The sequence below is a fragment of the Suricata suricatta genome, chromosome 5 (genome assembly GCF_006229205.1).
Source record: "Suricata suricatta isolate VVHF042 chromosome 5, meerkat_22Aug2017_6uvM2_HiC, whole genome shotgun sequence".
NCBI lineage: Eukaryota > Metazoa > Chordata > Mammalia > Carnivora > Herpestidae > Suricata > Suricata suricatta.
The window spans coordinates 148,392,859-148,404,832 of NC_043704.1; the positions used below are offsets into that span (position 1 = coordinate 148,392,859).

Below are 11,974 nucleotides of genomic sequence, written 5' to 3' on the forward strand. Positions count from 1 at the left end.
GCTTCCAATCCTGTCTCTACCATGTACAGCTGCGTGGCTGGGTAACTCGGGGAAAGAGCATATTCCTCCGCTTGTGAGGGACGAGCGAATTAAATATGCTCAGGGCGGGACATGGTATAAATAGGTCAAGTGCTGAACCAATGAGAGCTACTGTCTCAGACGGGACGGGCCTATGCGGCAAGGCCATATCCCCGTATGTCCGTGTACGTACACAGTGCACACACTGTGTCCGTGACACACTTCAGGCTTGTGTTGTGTGCACGTGTGCAGTTCTTACGTCTCAACCCACAAAATGGGACCAAACGTAAGGCCATCTTTTTTTTCATCCCGCATATCATGAAAGCGTTTTCACATAGAGATCTACGTCACATTTTGGTGGCTACATGGTATCCTACTGTGCAGAGGTGCCCTACTACGTGCCGTCTCCATCTGCCGAGCCTGAAGGGTGTGTACATAATGGTTTTGAGCTGTACTGATGGGCTACCTAGTCGACATCACAGAAACACAAAAGGAAGTCAAATGAAGATCAGACAAGCGGCAGTCCACTAGATCAAACCAAGAGTATTTTCCATTCCTTTAAACCACAAGTTAGTGAGGTGGCTTCTTCGACCCACTCAAGTCTAGTTATGATTTAAATCAGAACCGATAATTTAATACCCGCTCAACATTAAAATCAGTAACATCATTTGAATACCAATTTTATTTAACAAAAAGGCAACATGATTCTTCCAAAATAAAAATCAGAAACACCTTGAAAGCTCCCATTTCGATTGTGGGGACTCATCGTGCATCACTGCGTGACCACCGTCCTCACACATCGCTGCGGCCCCTGACGGTGGGGGGCTGGCCACCGTGAGGCTGCCCGGAAAACCTCAGGAGAAAACACTCGTGCTAAATCTGTTTCCCAGTCGAACTTTCCAGAGCACGTTGGCATTTCGCGAGGGATATGTGATATGTGCAAGGTGGAAACTCCAAAGGGTCTCAGTGTTTAGTCATCAGACACGGTCCAGTCCTGAGCCTCGATGAGACAGGTCTGCGGGGGGAGGACCGGAGGTCGTAGCAGCACTGATGACCGGCCTGTCCACAAACTCCACCGTGCACACTTCCGGGCCCCTGTCACCACAGGGCGCACGCTCCAGTTCCAGCAGGATGATGGTGTTCGGAGCCGATGTCACCAGGATGTGCCGTGGCACAAACAGAGTCACCTGCGGGCCCCGAGCTGGCCAATACCGACCAAGGTTAAAGCCATTAATCCACACCTGCCCCTGGGGAGAGAGAGAGAGAGAGAAAGAGAAGACCATCAGCTCCAAGGGCACGGACAGGGACGGGGCCAGGGCAGAAGACCTTGGCTTCTGCACCTGGGCGCTGGGGGTGGGGGTGGGGCCGCTGCCTCCAAGTGGCGGCATCTCCCCGACTTCCCCATCGAGGGGAGCTGCCGAGCTGCCCCCCAAGCAGATGAGCTTTCCTCCGTCCGTGCACGGGATGAGCCCAGGTCTGCTACTGCTCGGGAACACGCGTCCCAAGAGCCACCCTCCGTCACGGGGCGGGGGGTGTATCCACGCCTGCCTCCAGGAGCAGACGTGACCCTACGTGCTGCAGAGAGCATGCTGGGAACAGACGCCCCTGCCCCCGTAAAACAGAGAGCAGAGAGGCTCCTGAGGAATGGGGACGTTCAGGGGCGCCTGGGTGGCTTGGTCACTCAATTGTCCGACTCTTGATTTTGGCTCAGGTCATGATCTCACGGTTTTGTGAGTTTGAGCCACATGTCAGGCTCTGCGCTGATCCTACAGAAGCTGCTGGGGATTTTCTCTCTCTGTTCCTCCCCTGCTCACACTCAAAATACACACTTGAAAAAAATTATTTAAAAAACCCAAATAGGGACACTTGGGTGTGTCTACACAGACCCCTGGCATGGGCTAGGGATTGCTCATAGGGTAGGACTGAACAGGCAGTTGAATAAATGGAACATTCTATTACAAAGGGAGAGAGAGAGGGAAGGAGGGGGCAGTGAGAATGAACGTATGGGAGATGAAGGAAGGAACAGAGGGAGAAAAGAGGGAAGGAGAAGTAAAGAAATCGCTACCGTCAGTGGTCTAAGTATACAGGGGCCACACTGGAGGAGGGACAGCCCTGGCATCACCTGCTAACCCCTCCCCGCCTCCCCCTGCACCCTGCGGCTGCTCACCTAGAATTACTCGGTTGTTCACGCTGGGAATTAAAAAAAAAACTTTTTAATGTTTTATTTATTTTTGAGAGAGAGAGAGTGGGAGCAGGGAAGGGTCAGAGAGAGAGAGGGAGACACAGAATCCAGAGACAGGCTCCAGGCTCTGAGCTGTCAGCACAGAGCCCGACTTGGGGCTGGAACCCATAAACCGTGAAATCATGACTGAGCCGAAGTCAGCCGCTTAACCGACTGAGCCACCCAGGCGCCCGCACGCTGGGAATTTTTCAGCCCCCAGGTGCCCGCTTCATCCTCATTTCCTCTGAATTTCCTACCTGGGTTCCAATCTGAGTTCCCCTCCTTCCCGGCTGCCCGAGCTTGGGCGGGTCCCGCTCACACCGGTGACGGGGGACAGTGGGAGGCAGCGGCGCTATCTCGGTCAGCACAGTGGCTGGGGACAGCCCGGGGAGGGCCAGCGCTCCTCACGCTAACATCAAAAGACCTTGGCTTTTACATGCCTACTAAAAGCCAGTGAGTGAACACCGTCCGTCTGTTGGACGAAGTCATTTAGAGAAAGGATGACAGTTTGACAGTTCTCAGAACGATTTTACTCTTGTTTTCACCGCGGGACACGCCATCTCAGTCCTTCCTATGAGGCACAGGCAATGACAGCTTTATCAGGTTTTATCAGTGTCAGATCTGCCGGCGCCTTGTTTTTGCAGCAGTAGAGAAGAGCAGCACTTTACTTTCGAGGCTGAGGGGGGACAGGTTCAAGGGCAGAGCGCGGGAGGGCTGTGAGAGCACACAGGCGTCACAGCGTGTCCCGAGAGAGGCCACGCCGACTCCCCACCGAGTGGCGAGGTGGACGATGTGGAGATCTGGTCCGTCCTCTCCCCTGAAATTTCCTGAGTCTCCAGGGACTGTCCCTCACATCTTGAGTGCTGAACCGGGCCTGTCTGCCTGGAAAGCTGGGAGCCGTGGGTCCCCTTCGCCAGAGGATTCTGGGTGAGAGTTGAGCTTGGGCACGTGGAAGGGATTGCTCCTGGGGTGTGATCTCTGTGAGACACAGGACTGACAGGACCAGGCGCGCCTGAGGCTTAGCCTGTCACCGTGGCCGGCTCACCTTCCTAAACGCCGCCCCACAGCCAGTAGTGCGGTGGCTTCCCTGGGCAACAGTCCCGAAGATCAGGCTTCACCAGGCGGGCAGGGCTGTTCGGTGTGTCTGCCTGTGCTTCCCGGGCCCCTCTCCCGACTTCCACTTCTCTGGTTCGTCCACATCTGTGTGAGGCCCCACCGCTGCTGGGAAATCCTCACAGGCCCCCCGGACTGCACTGGGACAGACAGACACAGTCCCGAACTGCCGTTCCTAGCTCCTGACCAAAGCTGACTCAATTTTCCTCCTGCCTCCTTAATTCTGGACACAGCAGGTCTAGTTCGGTCATTCTCTTCTCCCCCACATGATCACCCGTGGCCTGTGGTGGGGCATTCCGCTCCCCTGGGAACCCTGTCTCCCCCCCGCTCCCCGGTGACTCTCCAATTCATGGGTATCGTGCCTGCACATTCCCTCTAACCTTCCCTGAACCCAGGGTACACGTGTTCCATGGCCTTGGTTAATTCTCAAAAGCCATGAACTTCTGCAATACAAAACTTCCCCCCACTCTCGGCTCCTAAAAGAAGAGGCATGAAATGAAGTTTAAGGTGGTCTGGTTGCCCTCCCTGGAGAGGAAGCGAGACTTTGCAAAGGACAAACCAACCACCAGTTTGGAACGGGCCACAGGCCCGTCACCCGAAGGACCGCTGTCCAACAGAACTCTCCGCAACGTTGCCATGCTCTGCACTGCCCAACACAGCGCTGTGTGCACTTGGCAATGGCTGCTGAGCACCTGAAATGGGGCAAAGGTGAGGGAGGGACTGAGTTTTCACTTTTCATTAATTTAAATGTGAGTGTCAACAGCTCCGTGTGGCTAGCTGCCGTCTAGACAAAGTCCCGATCTGCTGTCTCAGACCCTGCAGACTCCTCACAGGTCCCCCGACTTCCTTTATGAATTAACTCTAGAACCCAGGCTCCGCACCCCAGCAGAATGAACACTAGAAATCAGATGCTTTTCGCATGTTCTTGCCCCTGATCTTGACCCACGGACCCCAGACAGCCTGCTTCCTCCCCACCCTGTCCGTGCCACTCACATCCCTCTGGACTCTGCCCTGTCACTCAGACACACCAAGCGCGGCCACCCAGGGCAGTCCCCAGGGCAGTCCCCAGGGCAGTCACTGTTCTGGCTGACAGCTGTCCCACACAGCCCCGGCTTTCTGACCACACAGATCTCAACCCCATCATCACCTCATCAGGGAGATGAGCCGTGGCCACCACAGGTCACCCACTGTCCCCTTGGTCTCTTCTTTTTATTCTAGTTATTGTCATTTTTTTATGTATACCATTTGTTTGCTTATCGGCTTATTAGCTCTTCCCAACATGCATTCTATGAGGGGGAAAATCTTTGTTCATCTTGTTCAAAGGGAGACTCAGCACTCAGCAGTGATACTCGGTATATACCCAGCAGCACTCTTGAGGGGAGACTGGCGGATGATTCAGCCTGAGAACAGATTCACCAAAGAGGTGACATGAAGTCCTACTGAACGAATTGTCCCAAGCCCCTCTGCTCCCGGCTTAAGAGTTTGAGTGATGGGGTGCCTGGGTGGCTCAGTCGGTTGAGCATCTGGCTTTGGTTCAGGTCATGATCTCACGGTTCGTGGGTTCGAGCCCCGCATCGGGCTCTGTGCTGACAGCTAGCTCAGAGCCTGGAGCTGCTTCAGATTCTGTGTCTCCCTCACTCTCTGACCCTCCCCTGCTCACACTGTCTCTCTCTGCCTCTCAAAAATCAATAAAAAACATTAAAAAAAAGTTTGAGCAAATCTTGTTCACTGGAAGGAAAAAAAAATCTTTGCATTTTTCTCCTTGATTAGCACTGTGATTTGTTAGTTACACAGAAATTACTCTAAACATGTCAAATTGTTAAAAATGCTATGAGAACATACAGACACTCTGATGATTGTTTTTCTTTAAAAAGTTATGCTGAAATTATTAGGGGCAGGGGAGAGTACACACACATTAGTAAATACGATGGTAAAAGTACTCATTAAAAAAAATTCTTTTTGTTTTTATTTTGTTTTGAGAGAGACAGCGTGAGCGGGGGAGGGGTAGAGAGAGAGAGGGAGACACAGAATCTGAAACAGGCTCCAGGCTCCAAGCTGTGAGCACAGAGCCCGACGCGGGGCTAGAACTCGCGGACTGTGAGATCATGACCTGAGCCGAAGTCGTACGCTTAACTGACTGAGCCACTCAGGCGCCCCAAAAGTACTCATTCTTAATAGGGCGAGCCCCACTGGGACCCAGCGTTTGCAGTGCAAACACCCATGGCTTTTGGGGCTTGTGGGGCTGTCCCAGCTAAAACAGTTCCATGACAAAGTCTCACTTTCTCTGACCATTGCTTGACCTTTGGCGGACTCCCCGCTCTGCTATTGTCACCAGGGTGATAATCGTGCCAATAAACGGTAGGTTACAGGAAACGTGTGGCCTGCTTCTCTGGTACTCAGATAGATGTGTGTCTGTCTTAAATCCCCCAGATAAACACAATCCTCCCCTAAGAACTTCAAGCAGAGATGTCGAGGCTGTTTTAAGGCACCGTTTCAAATTTTTCAAACTTGCTTGGGAGTTCCCTTAAAATCAACAAGGTCTAGCTAGTTGAATGCTGACTTTGTCCAGCTCTGAAAGAAGACATGTAGGTACTCCGAGGACTTAGAGTGACACAGAACGAGGTCCATTTCTCAAGCACAGAAGGCTGTCATGACACAATTAATGAGTGATTGTGTGATGCTAACATGGTAGAAAAGGAAATGGGGGGCGCCTGGATGGCTCAGTCGGTTAAGCATTCGGCTTTGGCTCAGGTCATGATCTCATGGTTCGTGGGTTTGAGCCCCGTGTCGGGCTCTGTGTTGACAGCTAGCTCAGAGCCTGGAGCCTGCTTCCGATTCTGTACCTCCCTCTCTCTCTGACCCTCCTCTGCTTGCGCAGTCTCTCTCTGTCTCTGAAAAATAAATAAAAAACATAAATAATAATAAAAAAAGGAAACGGATTTTTTAAAAAAGGGTAAAACAGTGAAGGGTTTACTTAGATAAGATAGGAAAGGGATTTCGCACTGCCCTTCACGAGGGAAAATTAATTCTCCCTTTCCGTCAGACCCAAGGGGGGTTGTAGCCGATGCAAACCACACTCCCTTGCTTCCTCCTCCACAATCTTGGGGTAATAAATACGTCTATGGTCTCTGTATTTGATGACAGATCCAACTAGAACTAAAGCTATGAAAATATAAATTAGCATAAAAGATGAACCACTTCCTCCTTTTATCAATCCCCAAACATAAGTTCCGTTCCTTCTCGGCCCTGAGGTCCCAGCATGGCGTGACCTTTTCGGGAGCACCTTACCTAACCCTGGGCACCATGTCGTGTCACATAGCTGGACCAAAGCTCAGGACCCGTGCGCAAAATCTACCTCCCGGCCGCCATTCCATGCACTGCAAATTGCAGGAGACCCCCTGCTTCAACTCAGAACCTATTTACTCCTGTTTACATGTAATTCTCACAAATTTGTCACTACATTTTAAGACCTTTTTAAAACTTATTTATTTCTTAAAGTAAGCTCTATGCCTAGGGCGCCTGAGTGGCTCAGTCGGTTAAGCGTCTGACTTTGGCTCAGATCATGATCGCTCCCAAGTTTGAGCCTCACAGTGCCTGGAGCCTGCTTTGGATTCTGTCTCCCTCCCTCTCTCTCAAAAGCAAAAAAACAGTAAAAAATAAAAAAATAAATACATAAAAAATAAAGTAAGCTCTATGCTCAACATGAGGCTTGAACTCATGACCCCAAGACCAAGAGCTGCATATATTCTATGGACTAATAAGCCAGCCAGGTGCCCCACTTTGTTGCTAAAGTAATATATATATTTGTGGAAAGACCGATTATCTCGTTTCGAAGCTCACAAGACTTGTGACACGGAAACAATGAATTAGATGGAAATAGTAGACTTTGTTGGGGGTGAAAATAACTGAAAACTCAGGCTGAAAGAATTAAAAAGCTTATCAGATTCAGAAGGAAAGTAGGGTCAAGAGTGCCAAGACCTGTGGCAGGTACCAGAAGGGGCCACAGTTCTCTGCAGCTCCCCCGGCAAGCGCCAGAACGTGTTCCTCCACCCCTCGGGTCTGGCTGGCCTGGTGACGTGGCCTGGCCAAACAGCTCCGAAGGAGCGACTTGGGCCTTGCAGAGCCTCGCACACTGGCGTTCTTTCTTTGAACGCTGCCGGCCACTGGATGGGCGAGTCTGGGACAGCTTGCTGGGTGACGAGAGAGCCATGGCCCGCTCCCCTCTGCCGCCTCAGTGGACAGACAGCTAACATCCAGGAGCACAGCCTCCTCACTGACCACAAGCGCATGCCCGGCAGACCCCAGCGGAGGAGCCCAGTTTGCCAATACTCCCAACGGTGAGCTGAGGAGATGGTTGTTGCCTCAAACCCCTGAGATCTGATGGCTTGTTCTCCGGCAGATGCTGCATCCACACCAAGTTGTGTGGGCACGCTACTTTTCAGCCAAGGAAAGGATGTTTGTCAACCCAACTTAACAACGTACATTCCTGGGGCGCCTGGGTGGCTCAGTGGGGTAAGCATCCCGCTTCCGCTCAGGTCATGATCCTGCAGTACATGAATTTGAGCCCCGTGCGGAAGGCTCAGACCCTGGAGCCTGTCCCTCCCCTCCACCCCCACTGCCAGAGTTGCACCGGGAATTTGGGGGTTGTCGGCACATGCGGAGGGTGACACCCCCTGGAGGTGTTAGAAGGGGGCCCAGGATCAAGTCCTGAGGACAGCAGCCTAGAAGCTGAAAGAAAGGCCTGAGAGAGAAGAGAGAAGAGGAAGGAAACCAGAGGAATTTCGTCACAGAAGTTGGAAGAGTTTCCAGGGAGCGAGTGGTTATTACTTACATCAGACGTTACTTGCCAAGATGTTAAGGAAGACAAGGCCTGGGGGACATTTTGACATGGTGTGCTGGTGGCCTCGGCAAGAACAGCTTTGGGAGTGCGGAGGCAGCTGGTGGCCGAGCCCCGTGGAGCTCACTCCGGAGTTCCTTCTACCGACTGGGACCTCTGGGCACGCACCTCACCCCCGCACTGCCATGACAAGCACTGAATACATACCTTGAACCTGCATCACAGCCCACCTCTTGATTCCTCCAGATTTCTATGTGTAGACTCAAGACCGACAGGCTTTCTACAGGATGACCGTTAGCTCTAAACCATGGAGACCAGTGTTTTGTTGTACTGAATACAGTTTGGCTGGCTGCTTGCTGGCTTTACTTATTACTTATTTATTTTTGCTACGTTCCCGACGTGATGGTCACCTCCTCTTGGATGACTAGATGGTTAGTAAGTACTAACTAGATTGTTAGTAAGTACTAGAAGCTGAGTATGGCTAAAACAGAGCCCACATCCCTGCCTGCCCCGCTCCAGCCACGCCCCCTTCAGAAACTAACCACGCCCACCCTCTCACTGCGCAGGCCCAGACTCTGGCGTCCTCCTTGACTCAGTTCTCTGGAATACCACGCCTAGTCCTTCAGCAAACTTGCCTCTTCTCTTCAGTACAAATCTCTTCCCCACCACCCAAGTGTCTTGCAGTGTCTTGCCGGACTGCGAAACTAGCTTAGCTTCCTGTCAGGAACTTCTTCAAGTGTTGCCTTCCTACACTCCATTCCCATGGAGAAGTGAGCTTCGAGACTAGGTCCATTCTTTCACTCGGTGCTAAACAGCCGGCACTGGAGTGAGGAGAAGCCAAATTCACCAGCCCCGGACTTGGCCCCAACTCCTCCTCCCACACGTGCTCCCCTGGCTCACGGGATGGTTATCTCTGGGTGTTTGCACTCGCTGCTCCCTGGCTCTGGAACATTCCTCCTCTGGCCCTTCCCATGGATAACTCAGTCTCAGCCTTCGGGTCTTACCCAATGGCCACCTCCTCCTAGAGACACCCTTGACCACTCCTTATCTCCTTATGTGGCAGTTAAAAAATATGTCCATACATTTTCTTTGAGAGACAGAGTGCAAGGGGGGGAGGGGCAGAGAGAATCCCAAGCAGGTGCTGCACGGTCAGCATGGAACCCGACCCACAGTCGAACTCACAAACTGAGGTCATGACCTGAGCCAAAATCAAAAGTCAAGTGCTCAACTGCCTAAGCCACCCGGTGTCCCTGTCCATACACTTCTCCCTTCAAGGGGCAGTCCAGTTCCTCTCCTTAAAACAGGGACTGGACTCAACGACTCTCTTTTAGCCAACGGAATGTGATGAAGGCGATGCTGTGTGGCCTGCAAGGCTAGTTTATAAAAAAAGGGTAGTTTCTGCCTGGCTCGCTTTTCTGAATCGCTCCCTCCGGGTAAAGCCAGCGCCTTGTCATGAGGACTCTCAAGAGACTGACAGAGTGGCCTGTGTGGGGAAGAGCCACTGTCAACAGCCAACGTCAACCACGGAAGTGAGCCACCTTGGAAGTGGCTCCTCCTCCGCCGGTCAAGCCTTCAGATGACGGAGCCCTGATCCAAAACCACGAGGCTGAGCCAGTCCCAAATTCCTGACCCACAGAAACTGCGAGAATGTCACTGCATGTCACTGTTTAAGCCACTAAAGGTTAGGGTAAATTTGTTACACGGCAATAGATAACACCTTCACACCCAGGCCTTGCTTTATATCACATCATCATGTTTATTCTCTTCCGAATTGTTACCACCATCTGAAATGATGGCATTTCTTTGTTAAAATTTATTTTTGATTGAAATTATATTTAATTATGCTGCCTTTCCCAGTGGCAGCGCTTTTGCCTACCCTGCTCACCTGCTGAAGAGCCAGTCTCCAAGTATCTCATAGTTTCTGGCATTTTCTACCCATGACTGCCATATTTGATCATATTGCTTTGATGCTTAAAATTGTCCCTAGTTCTACAATGGTTTCAAGGTAATATCCAAAGTTCTCAACACATGAAATCACCTTTCCTAATGTACTTCCTACCACTCCCTTTCTGGCTCCTTCCGGTGTGGTTTCTATGACACCATCCATCTCCAGTTCTCTAGACACCAGGTGCATGTCCAACAATTCAGTTATGACACCGTCTACCTCGAGCTGGGATCAGGTCCCACAAGTTCAAAGGGCTCAGACCCACAAGACTGCTCTCACTCCGACACCAGCAGCAAATCTGGGGCCACCCATACTTCTGAACTTCTGAGCTCCAAACTGGGGGTTCCCATGACCTCCTCAGATTCAAGAATTTGCCAGAGTGGGGCACAGAACCCAGGAAAGCATTTTACTTACATCTGCTTTCTCCAGGTGCCCCTTCTAGCACTTAAATGTGTTTACAAACCCAGAAGCTCTGGAGTTTTTACAGAGCTCTGGCTCCAGCTCCCACCCCCCACCCCAGAAGTCAGAGGTTGGGGTGACTATGCCCCACTGGTATCAGAAGGACCAAATGATTAGGGTGCTGGAGATTTCAAAAGCAAGATGCAGGAATAATTTAAATATACGAAGGGATTTTTGTCAGCCCTTTGTTAGAAATTCTTGGTTTCATGACCTTTTCTTTTCTTCCTTTTCTTTAACATCTTGAAAGAGGGAACATTTGCCTCTAAAACATAAAAGTACTCTGAGTCAGTATTCCATTTTGATTCTTAGCTTTCAAAGCCTAGTTCTGGTTGAGGAAAGTGGGGTGTCACCCCACCCTTCTCATCGAGCTGCTCTGCACCCCAACCTCCCACGAGTGGCTAAACAGCACAGGAAGGATCAAGAAGAGACTTGGGCACACCATTTGAAGGGGGGACAGACGGCCCGGACCCAGTGCAGGGCAGAACATGGCCCCAGTGTGGCACATGGGGACATGGCCGAAGCACGGAAGAACGCTGCCTGTCTCAGAGAGCCTGCGCTCAGATAAGAGTTCGGTGCAGACAGAACCCTGGCCTGAGTCTCTTGGGCAAGAGCAAAACATGCCTGACAGCGTCCCGTTGAAATCCCAGTTTGATAGTTGGGCCTTTAACCAGAAAGCCACATCCTAATCAGAAGTGATGTTTTTAATTTCGAGAATCACCCTTATCAGTGACTTCCTTCACTAAATCAAGGCAGTTTCTTTACAGCAACTGAAGACAGCACAGGCCCAGGGGCTAGGACAGCGGGCCTCCCAGTAGAGGAGGGTGAAGCAGGGTTGGGGAGTCCAGAGGAGGGGCTTGGCGTGGCTCCGGCTTCTGGTCCCCCCTCCGCCACCCCCATGTCTGCCGAAGCGCTCATCTGTGTCTGCACACTTGCCTGCTCTGGACATGTCGTATAAATGGAACCTTCCATGTGAATGGTTTGCAATGGACTTCTTTCATTTAGCATGCCTTCAAGGGTCATCTGTGTCATAACATAGAGGACCGCTTCAGTTCTTCTTACCGTCAGGTAATTTCCCATTATTACATACATAACGGACATTCTGTCATTCATGCATCAGTGGATGGATATCTGGGCTTCTCCACCTTCTGGTTGATCCTGGATAATTCTGGCTAGTGCTGCTCTGAACAACCGTGTACTAGTTTTTGAGAGGACATATGCATTTGAGGGGCTTGTGGGGTTCCACACCTCCTGACGCGTCTGTAAATCCTATAGGTATGTACACCTTCCAAACATGAAGGTGTGGAACATTCCTGCGTGAAGAGGCCCCACCTACATACTTAGCCCGAGCTCCCAGACCCTGTACAATGTCACCTGCCTGTCC

The 11,974-nt window shown here is 51.4% G+C and overlaps 1 protein-coding gene across 1 annotated transcript in view; it reads right to left on the reverse strand.

The window, feature by feature from the left end:
- Positions 1 to 681: 681 nt before the first annotated feature.
- Positions 682 to 11,974, reverse strand: part of GLB1 (galactosidase beta 1) — a 78,700-nt gene continuing 67,407 nt past the window's right edge. Inside the window, exon 16 of the mRNA XM_029938779.1 lies at positions 682 to 1,265. Coding sequence (XP_029794639.1) covers positions 996 to 1,265 — 270 coding nt within the window. The 3' untranslated portion in view covers positions 682 to 995. The remainder of the gene's footprint in view (positions 1,266 to 11,974) is intronic.